This window comes from Pristiophorus japonicus, chromosome 22 (assembly GCF_044704955.1).
Source record: "Pristiophorus japonicus isolate sPriJap1 chromosome 22, sPriJap1.hap1, whole genome shotgun sequence".
Lineage (NCBI taxonomy): Eukaryota > Metazoa > Chordata > Chondrichthyes > Pristiophoridae > Pristiophorus > Pristiophorus japonicus.
The window spans coordinates 65328379-65345142 of NC_091998.1; the positions used below are offsets into that span (position 1 = coordinate 65328379).

The 16764-nt window shown below is 42.6% G+C and overlaps 1 protein-coding gene across 5 annotated transcripts in view; it reads left to right on the top strand.

The window, feature by feature from the left end:
• LOC139235118 (2-oxoglutarate dehydrogenase complex component E1) overlaps positions 1-16764 on the top strand; it is a 128459-nt gene that overhangs the window by 69917 nt on the left and 41778 nt on the right. For all 5 annotated transcript variants that reach the window (XM_070866305.1, XM_070866307.1, XM_070866303.1 and 2 more), the window contains 7 exons: positions 3274-3389; positions 7161-7315; positions 9364-9510; positions 11297-11387; positions 11762-11941; positions 14628-14756; positions 16068-16247. In XM_070866305.1, the coding sequence (XP_070722406.1) occupies positions 3274-3389; positions 7161-7315; positions 9364-9510; positions 11297-11387; positions 11762-11941; positions 14628-14756; positions 16068-16247 (998 nt within the window). The remainder of the gene's footprint in view (positions 1-3273; positions 3390-7160; positions 7316-9363; positions 9511-11296; positions 11388-11761; positions 11942-14627; positions 14757-16067; positions 16248-16764) is intronic.

Consider the following 16764-nt stretch of genomic DNA (forward strand, 5'->3'; position numbering starts at 1 on the left):
TTCCTCTCCCCACAGATGCTGCCTGACCTGCCGAGTGTTTCCAGCATTTTCTGTCTTTATCCCCCCCCCAAATAATCGTTTTTGTCCATTTTAATTGGCTTTCTCAAGTAACTAAGTTTGGGAATTCACTTTCAACATCACTGCCTTTCAATGCCCAAAAGAGCGGCAGTCAAACGAGGAAATGAAGAGCAGGCAAATCCTCAGCGAATGTATCATGACATCTCTGATCTGTAATTGATATATATTCTATATTTTGGGGACTAAATTTTTGCAACTGACATTGTTTGCTGTGTGAAAATGCTTCATAGATATGAGCGTAGTAAGGATATTCCGCGTAATCGATATGACAAGGCATTATTCTCTCTGTTTGATTTAGATGGGGGAGCGAGTAAAAATCTGTTAAAACATTTGATTATTTGCAGATAAGTGTCTAGCTGTGATTCTTCAGTAATAATAATCCAATCCATTGAAGATCATGCCTCTGCTCATTCTCGGAAACCAATTGTCAACAACTGCACCTAACACTTTTAATTGGAGGAAGTGTAATGTGACCGCTTTTTTTTTTGTTTCCAAGCATATGTCATTCAACCTCCAAAAATAAACCTTCTCCAGTTCCCAAAAGGATTAAGTGTTTTTTTTTTACAAGCTATCGATAAATCCCTTCAAGCACCTTGTCTGGGTTGTTGGTTTTTGTAACTGTTTATCTGTGTCTTGTTTGTGTTGATCTGTTTTTTCAAAAAAAATCCAAGGTGGAATGTACCCCATTTATTCATGAAGTCAGTAAGAGATGGAACACGAAAGAGGAGGGAACTGATCAGCCATTATCTCATCTGGTTGTTTGATTGGCGTCTCTCCGCCCATCAGCCAATGAATACAAGTATATTCCACGTGGAAATTAATAAGTCAATATTTCCCCCAAAAAAGCTTAATATCGCACCCCCCCATTTCTATTAAACGTTCAAATATGTTAGTCTGATCTGGAAAACAGGAATATAAATAACAATGTTCATGTTGACTGTAAAAAGAAAATTAAAGATAGAGGCAATCTATTTAGCTTCTTGGATCAGTAGATTTATGGATATTAAGGGAATCGAGGGATATGGGGACGGTGCAGGAAAGTGGCGTTGATGTAAAAGATCAGCCATGATCCTATTGAATGGCGGAGCAGGCTTGAGGGGCCATATGGCCGACTCCTGCTCCTGATTCTTAGACTTTAATACAAGAATAAAAACATATCGCACCTTAAAGCACCAAAATTATTAAAAACAAAAGATACAGCAAGGAAGGTGTTTTTTCTCCTGACCTGGAAGCCAAAATTTACAAGCACTTGCCAATCTTTAAAATTCCCTTCAGTTAAACTCTGACATCTGCACCTTATTAGACTGCTTTATCACAGGCACGACCTGGATAGGGGCGGTAAAGGGGCAGGCCAGGTTCGCAGCCAAGCAACATAACAGTACTTCAAACCACCCATCAGCAATGCCACAGGAGTCGCTTCAAGGAGGACGCCGTGATGGTAGAGTTGTATCAGAACTAGCCGAATGACACCACCATTATCATTAATATTAGCCGCTGATCATCCCTGTAAATTCGAGGCGTTTCCCCACTGCAGTCTCCCCCATCGTGCAGGTCCTTAGTCCCAGTAATTAAGATGGCCGAGAGGTGTCCTAGAGGTATTCTTCGTTATCTTTTTGTGTTCCTTCTCTCTGTGTTTTTTTTCCTTTTGTTCTGTTCAGTTGCAAATTACGTTGTTTCTGATTTGATGTTGTATTGGGTAGATTTGTCGGGTAGGTTAATAAAAAAAAAAACACCTGGGCATGGAGCCGACTGCGGCTTAATAGATTTCAAAACCTTTTGTTTGCGATTTTAAATATACCAGAACAACACAACTGTTTCCCCCTTGCCCCACTATTTCTATAAAATATTAATGGTCACTTTCATCAGGCTCATCACAATGGCTCTGGTTCAAATCCAGCCCGTAACTTCTGTAAAATTTTCAACGGTTTCATGGGTGGTCCAGCGGGTTACATAAGAAATAGGAGCCGGAGTAGGCCATTTGGACACTCGAGCCTTATCGGGTCTTAATTGAAATTCACCTCCAACGAGGTCAGAAAGTTGCACATCAATTGAGGGTTTAAATTAAATTACAGCAGTTTACCTTTCTTAATCCAGTATAACTAAATGCATATCTTAAAAGTGCCCATTAACAGTCATTCCCGAACTCGTGTTCATTGTCTTTTTCCAGTGCCCATCGGGTAGTGCGCAGTGGTAATAAATCTTGTCCTGAGGGTGGAATTTGAGGTGCTTTATTATGGTAGTATAGGGGAGCACTACATTGCTTCCAGCTTTTGCCAGGAGATAGAAAACTAATGGTGGGATAGCAAGGTGGGTTTATTTCCCGAATGTTGCTCAACCTGCGGTGTATGTGCAGTGTTTCCTGTGGGTTTTTTTTCTAAACCTTAAATCGTGTTTGGATCAAAAGTGTTAAACACGTGAAATCTAGTCTAATATTTTTGGCTTCTAACGGCAAAGATTTGTTTAAATCTAAAGGGGATGAAGAATATCTATACATCATAATCTGGAGTCTGAATTTTGCTTGGATACTATGCTAATTGCTGGGGTGCACGTGCTTGCTTGGCTCCAGCCCATTCACCATTGAGCGAGGGCAATGATTTATTGGTGTGTGCACTTGTGCATGTTTGGTGTGTTAGTCCGCAGTTTAGGTATGCATTTATTGTGCCCATTTATTAGATAGTTTTGCAGTACAATTTTGAAGTTGAGTACTAAAAATTAACCTTTTTTTATTCTTGTTTATCCCTTCTCACTCCTTTCCTTGTCTCCAATTGTGTACACTAATGTATCTTTTTTTTTCTATGGTGCTTCCCTTTTCTGTTCAAATAAAAATTGGATATTCATCCTCATCGCTCAATAATGTATCTTTTAACTGTCTTCTCCCTGTTCCACGTGGCCACATTCCTCCCTTTGTGGGTGCTTACATGACACACTCTAACATTCGTGCCTTCTGAAATTGTGTCTTAATATTTATACTGCACTTTTAAATCTTGGGTTTGTTTAATTTTTTTCCATTCCGACCTTTGCTGCCGCCGACTTGCATTGCATGTTACTTGCATTGCTTCCTCTGCACCTCCTGCGCGATCTGTTTCCTGTTTCGCCCTCATGGACTGTGTATCGCTTTCTGTCCTCCCATCTTTCCGTGCTGCTTCTCTGGCTTTCCGTGTCCTCGTGTCATATCTCACGGACAAAATCACGCAGCATTTTATGGCCTAGATGAGTCGGATCTTGACAAGGTCTTCCATTTACCCACCACCACCTTCATTGGAGGCAATGAAACGGCCCTTCCTCTCCGGGAGATCATTCGGCGAATGGAGGTAGGTGGCAGAATTTGAAGGGAAATGGCAAGCTGAAATCACCATTTTTTCTTTTGAGATGTATGTACAAAGTTCATTAATATTTCTTTACTTTAAAGGGGTACTGAGGTGAATGATCAGCCGTGATCATATGGAATGGTGGTGCAGGCGCGAAGGGCTGAATGGCCTACTGCACCTATTTTCTATGTTTCTATGTTTACTTGTGTACTCAAGGTTATGTTACTGGACTAGTAATCAAGAGGCCTGGACTAATGATCTGGGGACATGAGTTCAAATCCCACGATGGCAGCTGGGGAATTTTAAATTCATTTAATTAAATAAATGTGGAATAATTTTTAAAATCTAGTATGAAATGACAATGAAACTATCTTGATTGTTGTAAAAGCCGATGTAGTTCACTAATGTCCTTTAGAGAAGGAAATCTGCTGCCCTTGCAGGTGTGGCCTGTATGTGACTCCAGACCCACAGCAATGTGGTTGACTCTTAACTGCCCTCTGAAAAGACCGAGCAAGCCGCTCAGTTGTAGCAAACCGCTATGAAAAACCACAATAAGAATAAAATCTGACAGGTCACCCGGCATCTGACCTCTGCACTGGCTTTGGACACGACAACTGCACACTCAGCCCAGTCGACGCTGCAAAGTCCTCCTTACTAACACTTTGTGTCAAAATTGGGAGAGCTGTCACACAGACTAGTCTAGCAACAAGCTGACATTGTCATACTCGCAGGACCATACCTTTCAGCCAATGTCCCAAACTCCTTCACCCACTGGCAGGACAGACCCACCAGAGGTGGCGATACAGTGGTATGCAGTTGGGAGAGAGTGGCCCTGGGAGTCCTCAACATTGACTGCGGACCCCATGAAATCTCATGGCTTCAGGTCAAGCATAGGCAAGGAAACCTCCTGCTGATTACCACCTACTGCCCTCCCTCAGCTGATGAATCCGTTCTCCTCCATGTTGAACACCACTTGGAAAAAGCACCGAGGGTAGCAAGGGCACAGAATGTACTCTGGGTGGGGGACTTCAATGTCTATCACCAAGAGTGCCTCAGTAGCACCATTACTGACTGAGCTGGCCGAGTCCTGAAGGACATAGCTGCCAGGTAGAACCAACACTGAGGAAAAACCTACTTGCCCTCGCTCTCACCAACCTACCAGTCTTACCTGTATCTGTCCCTGACAGCATTGGTAGCAGTGACCACTGCACAGTCCTTGTACAGACATTGAATGGCTGAACAAGCTCAAGGGGCTAAATGGCCTATTCCTGTTCCTGTGTACCTTCATTGTATCAAAATAAAGACCCATTGCACTAATTTCTCACTTCCAGGACATCAAAACTGGAACTTTAAAGTTTACAGGCTTTTAAAATCCTGACTTGAAGTCACCCAGTGTTTTTACTTGATTTACCCCACCTTTTCTCCATTTCGTCCTGCGCCATGGGTCTTGACCCTTTACCCAGGTCAAAAGTAAAATCTTACAGGTGAAAATACTTCTGTTCTTGGCTGTAGGAAAGCCAAATATTAAAGCAGTCTCCCAATTTTTAAAAACATATCTATTTTGACTGATTATAACTGTCAAGTAAAAAAAAAATTAAACTTTTTATTTTTGGTTTAAAAAGACAAGCTTTCCATTGGTAAATTTGTTAATGATCACATTCTCGGGTATTCGTTAAAAGTCAATAAGAGTTTGTGATCAAGATGTGCATGTTTTACACAGGATTACACAGGATAGACGGCACAGAAACAGGCCATTCGGCCCAACCAGCCCATGCCGGTGTTATGTTCCAATCAAGCCTCCTCCCATCTTTCCTCATCTAAATCTATCAGCATAACCCTCTATTCCCTTCTCCCCATATGCTTGTCTAGCCTCCCCTTAAATCTATACTATTCGCTTCAACCACTCCCTGTGGCAGCGAGTTCCACATTCTCACCACTCTGGGTAAATAAGTTTCTTCTGAATTCCCCATTGGATTTCTTGGTGACTACCTTATATTGATGGCCTCTACTAGTTACGCTTTTCCCCCACAAATGGAAACATTCTCTCTCTATCCACCCTTATCAAAACCTTTCATAATTTTAAAGACCTCTATTAGGTTGCCCCTCAGCCATTTTTCAACCTGTTCATCCTTTCCTGATGTGTAGACCCTCGCATTTCTGGTATCATCCTTGTAAATCTTCTCTGCACCCTCTCCAGTGCCTCTATCCTTTTTATAATATGACGACTAGAACTGTATGCAGTGCTCCAAGTGTGGTCTATCCAAGGTTTGATACAGGTTTAGCATAACTTCTCTACTTTTCAAGTCTATACCTCTAGAAATAAACCCTTGTTCTTGGTTTGCCATTTTTACGGCCTTGCTAACTTGTGTCCTAACGTTTAGTGATTTGTGTATTTGTATCCGAGATCCCTTTGTTTCTCTACCCCACCCAGACTCGCACCCTCCCAGTAATAAATGACCTCCCTATTCTTCCTCCCAAAATGTAATACATCAATCACATTTATCTGTGTTGAACTTCATTTGCCAATTATATGCCCATTCTGCAAGTTTTTTTAATGTCCTCCTCAGTATTGACAACCTGGTGTCATCTGCAAATTTAGAAATTGTGTTTTTGATTCCAAAGTCTAAATCGTTAATATAAATTGTAACAGCAGTGGTCCCAGCACTGATCCTTGTGGAACCCCACTACCCACCTTCTGCCACTGTGAATAGCTGCCCTTTACCCCTACTCTCTGCTTTCTATCTTGAAGCCTGCCAGCGATCTATTCTGCTACTTGTCCCCTGGCTCCAGATTCTCTGACCTTGTTCATCAATCTATTATGGGGTACCTTATCAAAGGCCCTTTGAAAATCTAGATAAATTACATCTACGGTGTACTGCATTACCATTGTCTACTCTCTCTGTTACCTCTTCAAAAAATTTGATGATGTTGGTCAAGCCAGACTTTACCTTTTGAAATCTATGCTGACTATTCATTATTATATTTTTGGTTTCTAGATGTTCTATTTTTTCTTTTAGTAGAGATTCCATTATTTTTCCGACCACCGACCACCAGCTGACTGGTCTATAATTCCCTGGACATGTTTTATCCCTTTCTTAAATATAGGTATTACATTAGCTATCCGCCAAACTTCTGGCACTACACCTTTATTTAACGAATTATTAAACATGTGTAATAAGGCCTCTGCTATCTCTTCCCTAGATTTACATGGATGCAATCCACCCAGTCTAGGCGTTTTATTGAGTCTGATTCGGTTATTTAATATATCCCCTCTTTTTATTTTAAATGTACTTATCTCATCACTAATCTCAATGTCATGTCCACCTGTTCTATCTCCCTGGTAAATACTGAAGCAAAATAATGATTTAAGATTTCTGCCGTCTCTCTATCGTTACCTGTGGTATTATCCTGTCTGTCCCTCAATGGCCCTATTCCCATCCCAACCTTCATTTTTTTAAATTGATGTACCTGTAAAATATTTTACTATTTGGTTTCATGTTCCTTGATAATTTAATTTCATAGTTCCTCTTTGCCTTCCTAATTGTTTTTTTGATTTCTCTCCTAATCTTTTCGTATCCTCCTTTTTTGCACTCCCCTGCTGTCTGTGTACTTAATGTATGCCTCTTTCCTTATCCTAAATTGTTCCTTTATGGTTTTATTCATCCATGGAGTCTCATTAGTGTTTAGTTTGTTCTTTCCTTTTAGAGAAATATATTGTTCCTGCACTCTCTGTTCCTCACGCCCTGTGCTAAGCAAATCCTTGCTTCTCCTCAGATGTCGTACTGTCAGCACATTGGCGTTGAGTTTATGTTCATCAATGATCTGGAGCAGTGCCAGTGGATCAGGCAGAAGTTCGAGACTCCTGGTGTCATGCAGTTCAATAATGAAGAGAAACGGACCCTTCTGGCCAGGCTCATCCGCTCCACCAGGTCAGTCCCCCTGCAGCAGCAACATGGATGCAGAGAGGGTGTTTCCGCTGATGGGGGAGACTAGAACTAGAGGGCATAATCTTAGAATAAGGGGCCGCCCATTTAAAACTGAGATAAGGAGAAATTTCTTCTCTGAGGGTTGTAAATCTGTGGAATTCGCTGCCTCAGAGAACTGTGGAAGCTGGGACATTGAATAAATTTAAGACAGAGATAGGCAGTTTCTTAACTGATCAGGGATTAACGGGTTATGGGGAGCGGGCAGGGAAATGGATCTGAGTCCTTGATCGGATCAGCCATGATCGTATTAAATGGCGGAGCAGGCTTGAGGGGCCTACTCCTGCTCCTATTTCTTATGTTCTTAAATACATCATTCAATGTGAAAGAAAGACTTGCATTGAGAAAGCGCCTTAACGTGGTCTCAGGACATCCCAAAGCACTTTACACCCAATGAAGTACTTTTGAGAGGTGATCTTATTGAAATGTATAAGATTCTGAGGGGGATTGACAAGGTAGATGCAGAGAGCATGTTTCCCCTCCTGGGGGAATCTAGAACTAGTTTCTAGGCATAGTTTCATAGGCCCATTTAAAATGAAAATGAGGAGGAATTTCTTCTCAGAGAGTCGTGAATCTTTGGAATTCTCCACCCCAGAGAGCTGTGGAGGCTGGGTCATTGAATATATTTAAGGTGGAGATAGACAGATTTTTGAATGATAAGGGAGTTGAGGGTTATGGGGAGCGGGCAGTGAAGTGGAGTTGAGGCCAAGATCAGATCAGCCATGATCTTATTGAACGACGGAGCGGGCTCGAGGGGCCAAATGGCCTACTCCTGCTCCTATTTCTTATGTTCGTATGACGTGTAGTGACTTGTAATGAAGGAAATGCGGCAGTCATTTTGCACACAGCACGCCCCTACAAACATCATCATCATAGGCAGTCCCTTGGAATCGAGGAAGACTTGCTTCCACTCTAAAAATGAGTCCTTAGGTGGCTGAACAGTCCAATACGAGAACCACAGTCCCTGTCACAGGTGGGACAGACAGTGGTTGAAGGAAGGGGAGGGTGGGACTGGTTTGCCGCAAGTTCCTTCCGCTGCCTGTGCTTGGTTTCTGCATGCTCTCGGCGATGAGACTCGAGGTGCTCAGCACCCTCCCGGATGCTCTTCCTCCACTTCGGGCGGTCTTTGGCCAGGCACTCCACAAACAACAATGCGTTAATGACGAGATAATCTGTTTTAGGTGTTGGTTGAGGGATAAATATTGGCCAGGACATTAATAAATCGTGTGTTACAATTGAAGAACGATGATCCATGGCCAGACTTTGCTTTGCCTTTCTGCAGGGCTGCAGCTCCTCGTCCAGCACAAGGCTATTAACTAACAAGACATCTACTTTGCTTTCCATTCTTCAAGTCCTTTCACACCCCTCCCCTATATGGAGATGGGAGAAATATTTGGGCCAAGTACCAGAACACAGATCCAAGAATGCTTTTGCTAACCTTCAACAGATGAGCTGCCTTTGTGTTTCTTTATAAATGTTCAGTTTCATTCTCAAAGGTGGTCATGTAGAGGGGAAGGGAGGGAGGAAGAAGGAAAGTCTCCTGGACGGGAGAAGGACCTCTTGGGTCCTTGATTAAAGAGAGCCAGAAACAACTTCACAAATGTAGCCCAACATTTGGGTTTAATGGCTATCGACAGTGCCCGTTTTATCATTGCACTAGCCGAGCGTGAAATGTAAGGCCCATTATAAATTTATTAAAAGTTACTTAACCACCAATTTGGTCATCTGCACAGACAGCAATGGTACTAGGAGGAGTGAGTGACATTGTAATTGGCAGATTTGCTTTATTGTGCCCATACAGATGTGTCCGTTTGCCAGATGGTTCATCATTGCTGCGAATAAGTGTTAAATAATAGGATTGGGTGGATCATTACTTCTTTAGCTTTTATGTGCATCTTTAAGGGACTGATTTAAATTGATAAATGCTTTCTTTCTGATGCTTTTGAATGATTGTGAGTGCCTTATTCTCTTTTGTCTTCTGATTTCTCTCTCAGGTTTGAGGAGTTTCTGCAGAGGAAGTGGTCCTCTGAGAAACGCTTTGGTCTGGAAGGCTGTGAGGTGCTGATCCCAGCGCTGAAAACCATCATTGACAAATCCAGTGAAAATGGCGTTGATAATGTCATCATGGGCATGCCACACAGGTAATGCAAAGGGTTAGCTGAGAAGCGCTTACTGCCTCTGAGGACATAGTCACTCAAACAGAATTTTCAAAAAACTCGAAGCTTCAGTTTTCTATGTTTGCTTCCCTTCCATTTATCTCCCTGACCTGGTACCTTCAGTCCAGTGGGTGGGCACCCGGCCTGCTGTCGGGCTGCAGCCAATGTACCCTGTAGCTGGGGAAAGCACCGGGTATGACCTTTCTCAACTTTTTCTCAACCCAGTTCACTTTGGGGATTGAGTGAAACGGGGCTTGAATCTACCTCGGACCCCACCCTGCGGCCCTGATCATCAGCACACTGAAACTCGATGCCACCGCGCTGTTGTTCCCGATAAGTGCGGCAGCACAGCGATCTGACGTTCCCGCGCAGGCCACTTGCCGGCTTTTAAATGGCAAAAACCGCAAATGCACGATAATTTCATTGTGTTGCGCAATACGTTAAAGGCCGCGCACCCAAAAAAATTAGTGGGAACATTGTGTCCTAGTATTTCTTTTCATGACACTCATTCCATCTAATAATCTCCTTATTCTTCAGAGAATTAGTTTTCTATGGGGGAATCGGCAAATGTAAATTATACTGCTCAGAATTCCTTTCCTTCTACAATCTTCAAACTTTTGAAAATTGGTGTGCCCTAACACTCGTGAAAGGCCAAAGAAACCCTGCAACTTTGATTGCTACTTTATCCGGCTTCTCTCCATAAGAACATATAAAATAGAAGCGGGAGCTGGCCATTTGGCCCTCCGAGCCCACTCCGCCATTCAGTAATATCATGGCCAATCCTCTACCTCAACTCCACCTTCCCGCAATATCTCCAGATCCCTTCGTTCCCTTTGTGTCCAAAATAACTCTTGACTTGTTTCCTACTTCCGCTTGGCACCTGGAGCTTCCCGGTAAAAGCACCTGAGTCATAATATTCAGTGAAAGATACTATATAAATAATATATACAGTTAGCACTACTTTCTTCAACCTTAGGTGGTCTCCGGTGCACTTTTGGGTTTCTTGAATTTTTTTTTCTCAAACTCTAAATGTTTTGCCATCTATATTTCGGCTTGCTCTTGTCGGTGAATCCTATGTCCTTGTGTCCCAATTTTGACTTGAGCTTTAATTGGTAAATAAATTTATAAAACTGTAAAAGAATAAGGGAATTTTAACTATATATTTGTACAAGTTATTAAGCTTGGAAAATAATAGTTTGCTACCGCTGTGCTACATTATGATATATAAGCAATATTCTAATGTAATGGTTTTCTCTCTCACTGACTATGGAAGCTATCTGGTCTAGACTCTGCAATTTGAACACAATGGGTTGATAAAATATCGTCAAAATGTGACCCGGACCAATTGGATTTAAGTAACTGTCAAATTTGAAAAAAGTTGCTAATCAAAGCTGTATTTGAATAAGATGTTTGTATTTAAATTGAATGGCTTGCCCTTCCCATCACCTTCAGAACTCAGGACGCAGACAAATTATTAAAATGCGTAACAATTTATCAAGCTTGGCTGGGATGTGATTTCTGCGAGTAAAATTGGTTTTGAATCCCGTATGCAGTAACAATGAAAAAAAGCCAATATCATGCTAAATCTTAAACAAAATTTTATGTTGTCACCGCATACTGCACTATGGGCATCAGCTCTTCACCTGGGCTTCGCGGTATATAAAAGAAATCAATCTGTAGTACAGCAGTTGGCTAGAACATCAGCCAGCTGCAAGTCTTTGCCTAGATTTTTCTGTAGCCATTTGGTTTAATGCATTTGTTCATCCTGTAGAGGCCGTCTGAATGTGTTGGCCAATGTGATCAGGAAGGAACTGGAGCAGATCTTCTGTCAGTTTGACTCAAAATTGGAAGCTGCAGATGAGGTGAGTGTCCTGGGCACAGTGTTTGGTGTTGTGCTGAGTTAGGCTGAAATTTCTGTGCAGTGCACTGTTGAGTTTTTAAGCTTTTATATTGGATCAAATGCTTTGCTAGCAGTGTGGTCACCTGTTGCACAGGTACCATGCAGCTTTGTGGTGACCCCAATTCTTACTTGGCGATCTGAAAAGGCCATCTGCTGAGAGGGGCTTCCCGGCCGCTGGTCTTGATCAATCTGTGAGTTTGCTTTGAGGTTGCAACAACGGCACGGAGGCAGATTAATGAGCAGCTCGTTGAGCTAAATGCCAATGAAACTACGGTATTTACCAAAGCTTTATGTTGCTAGTGTGTAACCATAGCTGCTTCTGTTTTGTATCAACAGGGTACTGGTGATGTGAAGTACCATTTAGGCATGTACCACCGGAGGATCAATCGAGTAACAAACCGAAACATAACACTTTCACTAATGGCTAACCCATCCCATCTGGAGGCTGTAGATCCTGTTGTACAAGGAAAGACCAAAGCAGAGCAGTTTTACCTCAGTGACACGGAAGGAAAGAAGGTAAAACTTGAAATATCAGCTCGCATATCAGTGTGTGTTGTGCACATGAGTATTTCCTTGAAATCGAGGGGCCATGTTCTTTCAGAGAGTGTACTGTGGTGTGATAGCTGGGAGGGAAAAGATGTCACACTAGTGCAACAGAGGTGCTCTTTAGAGATTAGGACTGGGGCATATTGGCTGGAGTATAGTTGAGGGATCTCTACTGTATCTTACCTGTGCTGTATCTGCCCTGGGAGTGTTTGATGCATTTTGTATATATTTTTGATGTGTTCCTTATTTTTTAACAGGATGTTTTATTTCTTCTTCTATGCTGTCCCAAAGATGCATTTCAAATTTTAGCTATAGGAGGCCCTGACATGCGACATTGCGTCGTGTGACGGTGTGTCCACAGTGCCACCTACTGGTGCAGTACCATTGACCTGTTGAGACCATTAATCACTTTTAATATTTTATGGGTAGAAATTCTTGAGTGGGTTGCTCGGATTTTTTAAATTGTACCTGTAGATGCTGCCATGTCTTTTTAAGGCTTCCTTTGTCATGACGTGAAGGGCTGAATTTTTTAAAAATTCGTTCACTGATATGGGTGTCGCTGGCAACGTCAGCATTTATTACCCATCCCGAATTGCCCTTGAGTGTCTCGCTGGGCCATTTCAGAGCCAACCACATGGCTGTGGGTCTGGAGTCACATATAGGCCCAGACCGGATAAGGGCGGCAGATTTCCTTCCCTAAAGGACATTCGTGAACCAGTTGGGTTTTTACGACAATCCAGTAGTTTTATGGTCACCATTACTGATACTAACTTTTTATTCCAGATTTATTTAATTAACTGAATTTAAATTTCCCAGCTGCTGTGGTGGAATTTGAACTTATGACTCCAGATTATTAGTCCAGGCCTCCCTTACTAGTTCAGTAACATTACCACTATGCTACCGTGCCCTGAATATCCGATAACCCTGCCTGCCAGTCTGTCGTGGACTTCAATACTCGGAAGGTATCCTATCTCTCTCGATGGTGACTGCTTATAGACAGTCCCCTTGGTTTAATTGTTTCCTTAGCCACTTAGTTGAGGTGCAGGTGTCCTGTTAGTGAGACTGTATTTTGTAGTTAGCGAGACTGCAGTGTATTTTGCCCTGGAGCTGTGAGAATAGTTTGAGTCAGATATCTGTGACACATCCTTGTATCTTTGAAATCTGATCTGATTAGCATTTCTGTATCCCGAGGCAGCTCAGATTGGGAGTAAACATGACGATCTTCCACTCTTGCTTTATTTCACCTCGAAGATTCTGGTGAGGTGGGACTCCATGTGTGCCCCGTAAAATGCAAAAAATCTTCAAAACAGTTTTTAAAAACTTTGAAACGACAATGAGAAATAAGGATTGTATTATTTTTGTCTGCTTTGTGTAAATGTCATGCAGTACCTTCCAATAAGAAGCTATAGCATGACCTACATAGTCTGTCCATATGTTTATATCCCCCATCTTTTGGAGAGATTCGTAGTATCTGGTGACAACCCATACTATTTCTGGTGCACATCCCAATGTTATAAGGATACAGTGTTGTCCAGTGACACATTCTCCCATATACAGGCAACTCTCGATTATCCGTACACGGATCCAACAGGAAACCATTGTAACGGGATTTTAAATTCTGTTGCTAACAAGTGAAAAGACAGCTCCAAATAATTTGGAAAAATCGCCTTCCAAACAATGTGCTCATTTGTATTTGCCCATTCTTTTTCTCTTTCTCTCTCTCTCTCTCTCTCTCTCTCTCTCTCGCACATTCTCTTGCACACTCTCTCTCTCCCTCACCGTAAAAATCACCCTCTTCTGCCCTTGCTTTGCGGGTCTGTGTGCGTGCGCGCTGCAGCCGCTGTCTCTCGTGGCCGCCGCTGGGAACGGAGGCAGTGCCGGCACTGGGTTCCAGGCACAGAACCTGTACATGCATGCTGGTATGTCCATCTTTTGTTACTGTTTGTAGCTGATTGTATTGATTCATTCAAGTTTTAACTTATAAATGTGAACTCGCCCTAACGGAAAAATCATTTACCCTGAATAGCCCAATCCCCGAGGGACCCGGATAATCGAGAGTTGCCTGTATTTCACTTTTTGTATCAGCTGTGACTCAGTGGGCAGCACACTCTCCTCCGAGTCAGAAGTTAGTGGGTTCAAGTCCCACTCCAGTCCCACTGCAGTGCTGAGGGAGTGCCATCTTTTGGATGAGACATTAAACCGAGGCCCCGTCTGCTCTCTCAGGCGGACGTAAAAGATTCCATGGCACTATTTTGAAGACGAGCAGGGGAGTTATCCCAGGTGGCCTGGCCAATATTTATCCTTCAATCAACATCACAAAAACAGATTATCCGGTCATTATCACATCGTTGTTTGTGGGAGCTTGCTGTGTGCAAATTGGCTGACTCGTTTCCCACATTTCAACAGTGACTACACTTCAAAATAAAAAGTACTTCATTGGATGTAAAGCACTTTGGGACATCCGGTGGTTGTGAAAGAGGCTGTAGAAATGCAAATCTTTCTTCAAAGTTAAGTTTTGGTATCCAGTCAGCTTGGAGTTGTATTGCACCTGAGTAAAGAGAACTAGGAAGAAACCTGAATTGTAATTGATTAATTTGAGATAAAATATGATGCAGGAGATGTTCACAGACTAAACCTTGCTGTGTGATTGTTCCAGGTAATGTCCATTCTCCTGCACGGTGACGCAGCATTTGCAGGACAGGGGATTGTCTATGAAACCTTCCACTTGAGTGACCTCCCATCGTATACCACCCACGGAACAATTCATGTGGTGGCAAACAACCAGGTACAGTAATTGTAGCTGTATGGATTGGCTGTCTGACTGTCCCTAATAGAATTGTCTTCCAGTACAGATGGAAGCTAGTCACTTGGCTTCAGCCATCCAGTAAATGTTAAGTGTGTTCTTCTCTAGAATAAATTGTGTAAACTGGCATGCTGATTTGAATATGTTGGCAACTAGACTCAGCTGCTAAAATGCATCATTAAAGGAGGCTATAGAAATGTGTCTAAAAGGCTAAATCACTGGACTCTTGAGCAATTCCTCGTCTCATCCAACATTCAACAGTTGATCTATCCGATGCAAAGGAGGTGATTGCAAACGACTACATTATGAATATGGCCGTATCTCTGGGATTGGCCATATTCATAAAGTGGCCATTTGCAACCACTTCCTTTTCATCTGGTAGACCTCCATTCACTGTCTGCCTGGCCGCAGGATGCTGACTGTGCTGGGACACAGTGCTGTCCCTGTCTCTTACTTTCGAGCGAAACAAGCTGAGGGACTGCTATTAGGAGCTTGGGTTATTCCAGTTTCCATGCAGCAAGTGAAAGAACCCTATTGAACTCGACCTATTAACTGGAACTATTAGCTGTCCAGGTGTGTACTCTCCTCTGCTAATGTAAGTGAAAACATTCACATTAGTGAAGGGAAGATAATGCTCACTTTGTGAGGAATTGCATACGTTCCACTGGACAAGTGCCCACAGTGGCGCGCTTCAAATCAGGACCTTGCGATTCCCCCACCCAGTAAGTACAGATCTGTATCCCATCGCTCTGATACCATGTTTCTAAGAGTAACCCGCGGGCAGGACATTGGCTGTGATTGTGACCGTTAACCTGTTAATAGGAAGGGCCTATTTCCTTCAGCAGAGGCGTCAATAACCAGGGGACATCTATTTAAAGTAATTGGTACCAGGATTAGAGGGGAGTTGAGAAGTTTTTTTCACCGAGTGCAGTGGGGGTCTGGAACTCACTGTCTGAAAGGGTGGTAGAGGCAGAAACCCTCATAGCATTTAAAAAGTGCTTGGATGTGCACTTGAAGTGCCGTAACCTATAGGGCTACGGACCTAGAGCTGGAAAATGGGATTGGGCCGGCATGGACACGATCGGCCGAATGGTCTCCTTCTGTGCTGTAAATTTCTACGATTCTATAATGCTTCAGAAGGAAAATTTCCCAGGGAAAAGATGACCAGGAGAGCAATGATCAGTTGAAATATCAAAAGTAAAGTTAATGATCACACTTTCAAAAATGCCTTAGGCAGCCAGATGGTGCATTATTAGGTTCTGTGTCTCATGGTGTGGATTATTGTTTTGTTAGATTGGATTCACGACGGATCCACGTGTAGCCCGCTCGTCTCCATACCCAACTGACGTGGCCCGTGTGGTGAACGCTCCTATTTTCCACGTGAACGGTGATGACCCAGAGGCGGTGATGTATGTGTGTAATGTGGCTGCTGAGTGGAGGAATACTTTCCATAAGGATGTTGTGATCGATTTGGTAGGTGACTGATCATTCGGTGGGTTAACAGCTTTTTTGCCTCTTAGCACATTTGATCAAATGACCGGAAATGGATAACTAGTATCCATTTTATGTTCAGGTTGTAATAGAAAACAGGTACTAAATGAGAATGTAGCTTACATCTACAAAAGCTGATTTTGTTACGTCGCTTGTCAAGTAGAATAAGATTTGTGTACAAGAATTTTTTTGAACAATCCAATCCACCATTGAGATAAAGATAGAGGTATTGACGAAGCGATAGTTCCAGTTGAAGAACTGTAGTGACACTTTTTAAACCTCTCATTATAAATGGCTGTGTGGCCTGCAAAGTTACTTACTTTAAGTAAGGCCTGAAACTTTGCTGATACATAAATGGCAATGGCATCTCTGGTGTGTGGTGAATAAAGGTCCAAGGAGCACTCAACAAAACTTCACTGGAAGGAAAACAGAGTTGTATAGGAATCACTGAGATGGAGAGCAGTTGTTCTGTAGCTTCAAAACCCCTTCAACTCAAAAA